The following is a 12,659-nucleotide window of genomic DNA, read 5'->3' as shown; positions in this document are numbered from 1 at the left end:
TAGGATGGTTCTCCTCACAGGTGAGTGAATCAGCCCATTCTTGGTGAATAGCACTTGGTTGATCTCTGGGAGCAGGACACAGGAGAGCTAAATAGATCATGTAAGACAAAGGTGAAAGACAAGAAGTTATCAAATAAATCATCAATGTAGCTTGTGAGCTAGAAAATGAGCATCCAGACAGACTGAGGCAGGCTGCACTGCATTCATCCTACTATTGATAGGGATAATGTGTCATTTCATATTTGGCAGTATGAATGAAATGAGTGTGTCACGCCTTGATGACTGTATTAGATTTACACTACTTGTCCTATACATGGCTAATTTAGGAAAGGGACAATTTTAGTTAGCTGGCTAGCTAGCCACCGGAGGACAACAACACAACGAGAAGCAACTATTAAAAGTTTTTCTGTCAACGACGTTTCTGTCTATCTTCTTACTGTACTGTCTTTGATAGTACCGGGGATAGTAAACGGGTTTAGATTGGTTTACAGGTAAATACTCAGCGGCGTTTGACTGTCCAGCCACATACAGTATTTTGAAAAAGTGTGCAAGAATTGACAATGCCAACAAACATAAATGTTTTCAAATAAATATACACAATATATAAATAACAGCTCCTCCATTGACAGAGATCGATCATCTAAAAACTAAAGCAGATAGCTTGATACGGCCCACCTGAGTTATAATAAGAACGGGCCCTCCTCCTATAGAGGAAGGTTCATAGGGATAGTCAGATAGCTTTGGTTGAGGAAATGGCGCCCACTAGTGAAGATTATATTGTATTCATGATGACGTTTTATTTATTTATTTATATATATTTTTTAATTCACCTTTATTTAACCAGGTAGGCTAGTTGATAACAAGTTCTCATTTGCAACTGCGACCTGGCCAAGATAAAGCACAGCAGTTCGACACATACAACAACACAGAGTTACACATGGAATAAACAAACATACAGTAGAAAAAATAAAAATCTATATACAGTGAGTGCAAATGAGGTAAGATAAGGGAGGTAAGGCAATAAATAGGCCATGGTGGCGAAGTAATTACAATATAGCAATTAGACACTGGAATGGGAGATGTGCAGAAGATTAATGTGCAAGTTGAGATACTGGGATGCAAAGGGGCAAGATAAATAAATAAATACAGTATGGGGATGAGGTAGTTGGATGGGCTGTTTACAGATGGGCTATGTACAGGTGCAGTGATCTGTGAGCTGGTGCTTAAAGCTAGTGAGGGAGATATGGGTCTCCAGCTTCAGTGATTTTTGCAGTTTGTTCCAGTCATTGGCAGCAGAGAACTGGAAGGAAAAGTGGCCAAATGAGGAATTGGCTTTGGTGGTGACCAGTGAGATGGGTGCTGCTATGGTGACCAGTGAGCTGAGACGTTACTGTTTTATATGAAGGAAAATGTATCTCCAGTCTCATACAATTTGGATTTATTTGTAAAGGGAGGGTTGGTACGGTTATTGTAGTTTAGGTTAATTAGTAACTTTGGCAATAAACAACTAAATTGTCTGGGCAGGCTTTTCCTTTGTAATAGGTCCTTTTGGCTCACTGCCTGTTCAGGCTATTCATAGTACACTGCTGGGCTTGCCCCTTCACTGTAAATTCAGAATTCTTCCTTGTAAAGGAAATAAGGGATTTGATCATAGTTACTACTAGGCTACTCACCAACTTTGTGTCCAGATTTCACATGCACAGTCACTACCAGGAAACTGCATGGTTTGGGGGGGAGGAGAATTACAGTATGGGAAGTAGATAGGAATATAAATACTGCGCTACAAAACAGTATATGTCACAGCTGTGATATGATTATGAAAGAAGGAAGGAAGGAACAAGAAATACTTCTATTAAGGTAGAAGACTGCATCTACTGCATTTAGTGAGTGCTGAACTTCATTTCGTTTATGTGTCAACATATTTGGCTTAAATGCTTTTATTTTCAAACGTGGTGGTAGATTATGCAGACTCATGAGATGCTTCTAAAGTTATCTTTATGTGTATGCAAGTAGGGTAATAATGGTCTAGTATCTTTTTTTTAAATCTATCATTTTTTTTGTTGACTTTTACTTTTTTCCCAAATCTACTATTCTCAGGTTAAATACAGAAATGCTATTGTTATGTTTCAATATTCCCTCTGCTCAGCACAAATCTTTTTCATGTTTTTCTACATATATATTTTCCATGGTATATTATTGTGCTGTGATATAGTCCTCAAATGGACTATATCTCTCATCCAGATTATATGTATACAGTATATATAATCTTTTTTTGATCAATTGTTTTATTATATGTTCAAGCAAAAGGCAGAATAAATCATTGGACAAATAACAATTAGAATGTTATTTGTCCAACAGATTTTTGAACGTGGGTTTATTGTATTGATTTAAAAGTTGAATTTATGCAATTCACTAAGCTGTACTGAGCCTGATGTGTTCCTTTTGTTTACATCCACTATTCTTGACCAGTGTGTGTGTGTGCGTGTGTGCGGGCATGCTGACTCATACCAGTATGGTCTAATCATGAGGTTGTATGTCAAGTTCGAATGATGACTGTGCATGAAATGTTTGCAACATAACAAGAGATTAATAAATACAGTGCATTCAGAAAGTATTCAGACCCCTTGCCTTTTCACACATTTTGTTACGTTATAGCCTTATTCTAAAATTGATTAAATACACATGTTTCACATCAATCTACGCACAATACCCCATAATGACAAAGTGAAAACAGGTTTTTAGAAATGTTAAAAAATAAAAAACAGAAATACCTTATTTACTTAAGTATTCAGATCCTTTGCTATGAGACTCGAAATTGAGCTCAGGTGTATCCTGTTTCCATTGATCATCCTTGAAATGTTTCTACAACTTGATTGTAGTCCACCTGTGGATATTTCAATTGATTGGACATGATTTGGAAAGGCACACACCAGTCTATATAAGGTCCCAAAGTTGACAGTGCATGTAAGAGCAAAAACCCAAGCCATGAGGTTGAAGGAATTGTCCGTAGAGCTCCGAGACAGGATCATGTCGAGGCATAGATCTGGGGAAGGTTACCAAAAAATGTCTGCAGCATTGAAGGTTCCCAAGAACACAGTGGCCTCCATCATCCTTAAATGGACGAAGTTTGGAACCATCAAGACTCTTCGTAGAGTTGGCTGCCCTGACAAACTGAGCAAATCGGGGGAGAAGGGCCTTGGTCAGGGAGGTGACCAAGGACCCGATGGTCACTCTGACAGAGCTCCAGAGTTCCTCTGTGGAGATGGGAGAACCTTCCAGATAGACAGCCATCTCTGCAGCACTCCACCAATCAGGCCTTTATGGTAGAGTGGCCAGACGGAAGGCACATGACAGCCTACTTGGAGTTTGCCAAAAGGCACCTAAAGGACTCTCAGACCATGAGAAACAAGATTCTCTGGTCTGATGAAATCAATGCCAAGCGTCACGTCTGGAAGGAACCTGGTACCATCCCTACAGTAAAGCATGGCGTTGGCACATCATGCTGTGGGGATGTTTGTCATTATGGGGTGTTGTGTATAGATTGATGAGGGAAAAAAACGATTTAATCCATTTTAGAATAAAGCTGTAACGTAACAAAATGTGGAAAAGTCAAGGGGTCTGAATACTTTTCGAATGCACTGTAGGCACATATTCTTTTTCCTTTGGGTCACCCGTTGCTGACAAGCTCAGACCAGCCTTATAAAGATGTAGGATCTTCATTTGATCACTCTTGTTGGTGAGCATTTTCCTGTTGCTGCAGGATTATTTTCCTGCTGTAACAAACTGGCTCCAATTAAGGTCCTACATCTGTACAGTGGTTTTGGTGTGTTCTATTTACATAGACTGACTCATAATTCCACTTACAAAAGGATGTGGTTGCAACATTTCAAATGTTTTCGTTCTTCTCTAGTTAGAATGGAGCAGGCCTTTCTTTTGGTTTTACAAGTAGTCTTATGGCCCACTCTTGCAGGTATGTTATTGATGTTTTTAAGTACTCAATGCAATACAATACAATAGAGACTCAGGGCCACATTTAAAAGTTTTGTGTGTTTAGTTCATAGAACCCCCCCCCCACACACACACACACATCTTTTGTTTTCTCTTTCCACACAGCCTTGTTCACAGTGGAGGTGGACAGTCCTTTCCACGTGGCAGAGTTCCGCGGTGTAGTCACCATGGGTTGCAGGTTCCAACCTGGGGGCCAGGGCCCAAACTTGTCAGTGATATGGCATCGCATCTGGCCTCCTCCAGTTGTGGAGGTGTACAGGCTGGAGAACAGACAGGAAGACCTCACTTCCCAGAATCCCCAGTACCGTGGCAGGGTACGATTGGTGACGGAGGAGATGACCAATGGGTGGGCCAAGCTAGAGGTGTCCATGCTGAGGATCAATGACTCTGGGACCTACCAATGCCTCGTGGAAATGGCGGGAGCTGATTACAAACAGACAACTTTGACTGTTAAAGGTCAGTCATGAATCTGTCAGTGTAACAGAACATTACTCTAGGCTCATTCTAATTTCCAGTCTTTCAGTATTGAGTAATAAACTTTAATAAACTTTAAAATAATTGTGGTAACACTTTTAGTTGCTCGTAAAACTATGTAGTAATGCTGTAATTACACTTTATATTATCATGTTGTTACATAGTAAAGTTTTTATCTATCTTTTAGCCTCCTATAAAACTATTGTTAAAAGCATGAAGAGACGTAGGGGAGATGAGGTAGAGCTGGTCTGTGAATCTGAGGGCTATCCTCTGGCCACTATGACCTGGAAAGACAGGAGTCTTAGGAACATAAAGTCCAATGACACCACTGTTAGAACTCCAGACCAGCTTTTCCAAGTCGCCAGCAAGATAACAGTGAAATCCTCTGACAAAAACAACTACACCTGTGCCTTGGTGGAGGAAGGGAAAGTTCCAAAGGGTCCATCAGCCAGGTTTGACATCCCAGGTATGAAGTGAATTTGATCATGTTTGATAACACTTTATTTGAAGGGTACCTCAATCAGGACTTCATAACACATTCATAACTCGTACATAACAGATTAATAAGCCGCTTATGCACTGCTTCTAAATGTCTGGGGAAGTCCTTATGTAGGTACCCTTCAAAATGTGTTACCCCTGTTTTTATTTTCCCACCTCTTGGCTTGACACCGATACCCTAGAAATGAGACTCTGTGACGTTGTACTGACTGCACAAGGTAATGGAAACTAGGAGGTTATGGTGAGGCCTACACCATTTTTTTTTAAACGTTGAGTGTAGATGTGTTGTTGATTTAAAAGGTGCTATAAACGGGTGCATTCCTCAATGATCATGGCGTCAAAGCGTAATATTTACAACTTCCATTCAGCAAAACACATGTTGTAGGAGGTCTACGTCAACATGGGAGGAAAAAGGCTTTAAAGATGGTTATGGAGATAGTGGAGATAAAGAGCATCCACCTTTCCGTGAAAACCAAATTTCAAATTTCATCCATTTCACACATCTGAACTACTGGTGGTCACTGTCGGTTAAGATTTAGGGAAGTTCTGTTCCCACCGGCCTATCTGGTGTAATATCAGGTTATTTCCAAAATTCTTGTTTTTGTTTTGCACTTCTGACCGAGAACATTTGCAACTTCTTGTTGTGCATTATATAGTTGACGATGCAAAATAACATCGTTTGCCTCTCAATCTTTTTTCTTCGCAGATGAAATAGACCTACCAGCAATTCATAGTCAATGTAACACCCTTTCTATTGCATTGGGCACGTCACTGACAGTGGCCATGGTCATTGCTGCTGCCATCTTTGGCTATCGCAGATGGAGAGGTAACTTTTCTGCTGTTCTTACTTGATTTGCACACGTCTCTGTCTACTACAAAGAGTTTCCCCTGTTTGTTGGTTTGCTGAGATCGAGACGAGATGACGGTAAACTCTAAAGGTGCAGAGATGCCGTTGAGAGCAGAATAATCAATGAGACGGTGTTTTTTCGACTCGTGATCTTGTGACAATGACTTAGCGTGCGAGAACATGTGTGCACGTTCTTAACCTATCCGAACTGCGACGCGTGAAAACACACGATTTCTCCTTTTGTGTCAGGGGGATTTTACATGTTGTAAAGTCATGTGGGTGGTTTCTCAATATAGGCCTAGTCATTCCTTATATTTAGAATAGTCCCCTATCAGTCTTTTGGTTAAATCTTTACGGTATTGCATAGTATTTTAAGACTGCGTGTTAAAATGAGTTAGAAAGAGGAAAGTCCCAAACTGCCTTTGACAGTAAATACTAGACAGTGACAAATGCAGTTACTGCTTAGTAAGTAATAACCGTAGTAGGTACAGCAAAATATCTCTTGCAACATGGAATGGAACAGAATATATACTATTGTAAACTATATACCCTGCTTTATCTTTCTGCTCACAGGGAGGCCCAGGGATCCCAGCACCCCGAGCACTAACACCCTCCAGGCTCAGCAGAGATGGGAACTGGACCCTTTTATTGTCTAGCAGCTTCAACTGGCCCTGGTAATAAACTGTCAGAGGGTCACACAGATGACCTGTTCCAGGAGGTAATAGAGAAGGAGCTTGTCAGGACTGTGCTGTAGCTCCTCACTGAGACTGAGACTGTAAACTGTGTGCAAAGGACTGAGGACACAAAAGACTCATGCACACACACATACACTCACATTGACTCTGTCAGATAAAGTTTTAATCGTGTTACATTTACTGATACCTCAAGAACATGTTTTACGTTTTTATATTAACATTTCAGAATTGTTTTGATAACATCAAACCACTGATGTTTGATGTAAGTCGCTCTGGATAAGAGCGTCTGCTAAATGACTTAAATGTAAATGTAAATGTTATACCCAGTGGCGATTTTAGCATGTAAATCTTGGTGGGGCAAATGCCACAATTTTTTTAAATGCACACCAGCAAACCCACAACAATACACAACACTAAACAATACATTAATTGCACTATAACAGTGACAAACGGTGCCCACAAACTGTTAGCGCCCACATAAAGCTGTCCCAACAGCAGAGCTTTGCTTTCAGCACCATGGAGTGAATCCTTACCACCGCTACACCTGGTTATCAGTGGAGCCTCGTCTGGCAGCGAAACAGTTCATTCAGCCACATTTACTGACTTTTTAAAAACATAGCTAATACGGCTGACTTTCTTAAACAAATGTGGCGTCTACTCACTCCTTGTGGATTTGTGTAAGTCGATAAGAACCTCACTGTCCTTTAATAGTAACGAACTCCAACATGAGTTTGGAATTTTGAACCATACACAAACATTATTACATTTATGTTCAGTAAATTCATAATGTCTGTTCTTATCATTAACACTTAATTCTAAGTGCAAGCAAACGAGCTGCAACGAGGTAGGCCTTTTAGTGCAGCACTTTCAAAATGGACACAGACAGAAATTCAGATAGCGAGAGAGATGCAGTTATCCTAACCTTTCAAGTATTTTATTTGGCCTATGTGGTCTAAAAAGGAAGGAAAATACAATCATAGACAATATACCGACACACAGACAGCGCAAACAAAACGACCCTTGCAATATATACTGGAAATACATGAACTTTTTGTTGAAAACAAATATTTGAATGGGAAGAGCCAGTCACTGGCAACAGCGTTTACAGACCGAAAAACATGATATAGTATCCCCTCCTCATGAAGAAAAGCACATGAGCTCATTTATGCAGCAGCATACAAGACGTTTTTGGACTCATTGTTGTGCTATGCTCACTTGAACAGGAAGGTGGCACGGTGTTCCTTCTTGTGGGAAAATTTTGTCGTCTAAGGTGCTTTCAAGACAACTGGGAACACTGAAAAAAACAAGGTTGAATCATGACGACAGTGATCTTCAGGTCGGAACTTTAGTTCCCGGCTTGGAATTCTGAGTTGGATGACCGTTCAAAACGTATTTTCCCAATCTGAGCATGTTTTTTTCTAAGTTTCCTGTTGTCTTGAACTCACTGAAGTCTGAGATTTCACGGTTCCGAGTTTCCATTTGTTTTGAACGCGGCAGAAGTCATGCTGGATTGACAGCATGGTCAATGTATTCAAGCTTTTCTGGCCCATGGTGTTGCGAGTGAATGTTTATCCTTTTAAGCTTGGAAAAGACACCATTTCAGACAGATGTTTTAAATCCTTAAACCCAGACTTGGACCATACACCCTGTCCACCGAATAACAGGCAGGGGAAGCAAAATAGTGATTGCTTTGCAACGCTTGCAGTTAGCCACTGATTCCTTCCCAACCACTCATTGTTGAATTTGCGATTTCCAATTTGTTGTATAATGTTTATGTCCAATGGCCGTTTAGCACCGATACCTTTTATCTATAATTTATCATCATATGACAAGGATTGAAAAGGATTTGCCAGTAGATTGTCGAAGTGATTCATGATGATAACTGCTTGTCTAGCAACTAGCTAAGATTTTGAACGTAACATCAGTTCAATCAAAGCTAAAACATGATTTGACATAATTTTATCTGTGGCCAATGACCTTGGGCCTTCTTGGATTGGAACTTCTAATGTAAATCTACGGCAGCACCCAAGGGGGCTAGAACTGCCTAGCTCTCCCTGTAGATTTCTGCAGCGACGTAGTGTCCCCAGGAGTGACAGAACACTGAGCCAATCACGGCGCAACTAGAGAACATTACCAATGCCTACGCTCTGTATATTCGTCTGGCTGTCCCTCCACCACAGAAAGCACTGAGCTAGGCTGAAACACTTGCATTTTGGAGCTGCCTTACTCAAGAAACAGACCATGTTTGTAGGCTGCTTTATTAACTCTATGTGACATAAATGAATGCCAAAATAATATTTTTTTTTGCTTAACAGGTGGGGCTCAAAACAGGTGGGGCTCTGCCCTCTCCTGCCCTGAATGACGGGTCGCCACTGCTTATACCACATTTACTTGCTGTATATGCTGTACCTTTACTATGTATAATACAGAGATAATGACATGTTTATACAGAGATGTCCCATGTTGGGGGATGTTATTGAAAAACCAGTTCACCTCCATGCTCACCATGAAACTCCAGAAAGCAAATGAGTGATTTCAGCTACAGTTTCAGTATTGCTCATATTAATGCAGTTATCTACAGTACCTCGAGGATTTAATGCTGTTTGATACTCATTATGAGTCTAACCATTTGCTGACCACACAGTTTCATTTTCAGTCCAATGTACAATTTCCTGTAAAAAAAACTGCCCAAAGACAGCTGTGCTAAAGACAAGGAAATGCTCTTGATTTTTCCCACTGAATAAAACATTCAGTCATCAAACAAACTCAGTCATCAACTCTGCTCTTCTTACTAATTCCCATAATATAACATTGTAAAACGACTGACACGTGATGTGCCTTGATAACAGTTTGCTATTTATGACAGTATGCTTTGTTACACAAGGAAACAGACTGATTTCCCAGTATCTCCACCCTGTGAGGATCTTTTCTTACCTCAGATATATATATATGTCTTTCTTCTGTTGTCCCCAATGTATCTATTGTTCTACCATGGTGTTAAATAACATAAGCCATTTGTCACGTTCCTGACCTGTTTTCTGTTAGTTTTGTATGTTTTGTTGGTCAGGACGTGAGTTTGGGTGGGCATTTCTATGTTTTGTGTTTCTATGTTTAGGTCTATTGTAATCAGCCTTATATGGTTCTCAATCAGAGACAGGTGKTTGACGTTGTCTTCTGATTGAGAACCATATATAGGTTAGCTGTTCACACTGTTTGTTTGTGGGTGGTTGTCTCCTGTGTCTGTGTCTATGTTACACCATACGGGACTGTTTCGTGCGTTCGTCATTTTGTGTAGTCATTTTCCTGTTYGTGTTTTCTTCGTGTTTCATGTAAGTTCGTCGTCCAGGTCTGTCTACATCGTTTTGTTGTTTTGTAATATATCAAGTGTTCTTCGTGTGTTTAGTTCGTCTTGTAAATAAATCATTATGTATTCACAACCCGCTGCGCCTTGGTCGAATCACTACTCCTCCTCTTCGTATGAAGAGGAGGAGGAACACCGTTACACCATTAGCTTGGAAGGGCATTTTTCTTCTGTGCATAATCATAAGGATCACAATTAAAATGCTCTCTTTCCTCTGCATTTCAAACAAATGAAACAGTGTGTGCAGTGAATTACTGGCCAACATGCTCTGTTGTTGCATTAAACTAACCACCAAAGTATGATTTGTCTACTGAAAAGTCTGGTGGTTTCCAGTGTCTCTGACCTCCACTGTGTAGAGCACCCATTAGTGGTCATTACTCATTATTGCAATGCTCAGCTCAAAATGGGAGTCAAGCCTGGGCTTCTGAGGCTAGAATAAATCAAGAGTTATTTATGTAATGTATGTGGTGTTTGTGAATAAATGCCTGGCATCATCACATAAGAGCTTGGTAGTCAGGAAGCCCATACGCCAGCAATGTAACAAATGGATACATGAGTCATCAGATCTAATCTAAAATACATATATCGATTTTATGTTTTGTACACGTCTGTAGCGTCCAAACTGTTTGGGCTACAAACCCCACTATGGAAAGGGGAAACTCATGAACACAACGTTTATTTCCGTTTTGCTCTACATCACGGGACTCGTCTGAAAGTAACCTGTTACCGTTTTTTTTAAATTATGGAAGTAGTTTTGTGCCAACAAAAAAAGGAGTTAAATATGTGTCCAAAAAATGAAAATATTTCCTGAGCTTTCATATGTTTTCTTGATATAGGACAGACATTTCTGTGATACATTTTTTGACTGTCTGTTTTACCATTTATGTGTTATTCAATGCATTTCACTGCATTTCTATGTATTTTGGGGGATACCTACAGTGGTCAAATAGCTAAATGAGCCTAAGTAGAGCACACTTTTTTTATGATGTCATTTCTCAATCAAAGTTTGTACTGATGGATGCAGCCTATTGAATATCATTGTAGAATAAGCCTATGCATAAAATGCATCCTCCAATTGCAATGTTTTCCTATGCCCACACATACAGTTGAAGTCGGAAGTTTACATACACTTAGGTTGGAGTCATTAAAACTCGTTTTTCAACCACTCCACAAATTTCTTGTTAACAAACTACAGTTTTGTCAAGTCAGTTAGGACATCTACTTTGTGCATGACACAAGTAATTTTTCCAACAATTGTTCACAGACAGATTATTTCACTTATAATTCACCGTATCACAATTCCAGTGGGTCAGAAGTTTACATACACTAAGTTGACTGTGCCTTTAAACAGCTTGGAAAATTCCAGAAAATTATGTCATGGCTTTAGAAGCTTCTGATAACCTAACTTGACATCAGTTGAGTTAATTGGAGGTGTACCTGTGGATGTATTTCAAGGCCTACCTTCAAACTCAGTGCCTCTTTGCTTGACATCATGGGAAAATCAAAAGAAATCAGCCAGGACCTCAATTTTTTGGGGGGAGACCTCCACAAGTCTGGTTCATCCTTGGGAGCAATTTCCAAATGCCTGAAGGTACCACGTTCATCTGTACAAACAAATGTATTCAAGTATAAACACCATGGGACCACGCAGCCGTCATACCGCTCAGGAAGGAGACGCGTTCTGTCTCCTAGAGATGAACGTACTTTGGTGCGAAAAGTGCAAATCAATCCCAGAACAACAGCTAAAGACCTTGTGAATATGCTGGAGGAAACAGGTACAACAGTATCTATATCCACAGTAAAACGAGTCCTATATCGACATAACCTGAAAGGCCGCTCAGCGAGGAAGAAGCAACTGCTCCAAAACCGCCACGAAAAAGCCAGACTATGGTTTGCAACTGCACATGGGGACAAAGACTTTTTTGAGAAATGTCCTCTGGTCTGATGAAACAAAAATGGAACAGTTTGGCCATAATGACCATCGTTATGTTTGGAGGAAAAAGGGGGATGCTTGCAAGCCGAAGAACACCATCCCAACTGTGAAGCATGGGGGTGACAACATCATGTTGTGGGGGTGCTTTGCTGCAGGAGGGACTGGTGCACTTCACAAAATAGATGGCATCATGAGAAAGGAAAATTATGTGGATATATTGAAGCAACATCTCAAGACATCAGTCTGGAAGTTAAAGCTTGGTTGCAAATGGATCTTCCAAATGGACAATTACCCCAAGCATACTTCCAAAGTTGTGGCAAAATGGCTTAAGGACAACAAAGTCAAGGTATTGGAGTGGCCATCACAAAGCCCTGACCTCAATCCTATAGMACATTTGTGGGCAGAACTGAAAACCCGTGTGCGAGCAAGGAGGCCTACAAACCTGACTCAGTTACATCAGCTCTGTCAGGAGGACAGATCCAACTTATTGTGGGAAGCTTGTGGAAGGCTACCCGAAACGTTTGACCCAAGTTAAACAATTTAAAGGCAATGCTACCAAATACTAATTCAGTGTATGTAAGCTTCTGACCCACTGGGAATGTGACGAAAGAAATAAAAGCTGAAATACATCATTCTCTCAACTATTATTCTGACATTTCACATTCTTAAAATAAAGTGGTGATCCTAACTGACCTAAGACAAGGAATGTTTACTTTGATTAAAAGTCAGGAATTGTGAAAAACTGAGTTTAAATGTAATTGACCAAGGTGTATGTAAACTTCCGACTTCAACTGTATTGTCAGAAGCAAAATTTATATTTTTAATCCGGAGCTCACTGTCAAT

At 40.2% G+C, this 12,659-nt stretch overlaps 2 protein-coding genes across 9 annotated transcripts in view; both read left to right on the top strand.

Moving 5' to 3' along the window:
* The window catches only part of LOC111961251 (E3 ubiquitin-protein ligase UHRF2), a 254,746-nt gene that overhangs the window by 44,559 nt on the left and 197,528 nt on the right, over positions 1–12,659 (top strand). The gene's annotated exons all lie outside the window — the stretch shown is intronic.
* On the top strand, positions 1,753–9,287 carry LOC111961254 (programmed cell death 1 ligand 1). 8 transcript variants are annotated; one of them, XM_023983382.2, is made up of 7 exons: positions 1,753–1,857; positions 3,911–3,970; positions 4,114–4,464; positions 4,670–4,948; positions 5,687–5,806; positions 6,401–6,501; positions 8,838–9,287. In XM_023983382.2, exons 2-6 carry the CDS (start codon positions 3,916–3,918, stop codon positions 6,481–6,483), a joined length of 888 nt encoding a protein of 295 aa, XP_023839150.1. In that variant the 5' UTR covers positions 1,753–1,857; positions 3,911–3,915; the 3' UTR covers positions 6,484–6,501; positions 8,838–9,287. The 8 variants fall into 8 exon arrangements, 7 of the variants coding, with proteins under 7 accessions (XP_023839150.1, XP_023839151.1, XP_023839148.1 ...); XM_023983380.2 differs by having other exon boundaries at positions 1,775–1,883; XM_023983381.2 differs by having other exon boundaries at positions 1,780–1,883; positions 3,915–3,970.

Source organism: Salvelinus sp. IW2-2015, linkage group LG4q.1:29 (assembly GCF_002910315.2).
Source record: "Salvelinus sp. IW2-2015 linkage group LG4q.1:29, ASM291031v2, whole genome shotgun sequence".
NCBI lineage: Eukaryota > Metazoa > Chordata > Actinopteri > Salmoniformes > Salmonidae > Salvelinus > Salvelinus sp. IW2-2015.
Note: the sequence above shows the minus strand (reverse complement) of the source record. Positions and strands in the feature narration are given on the sequence as shown.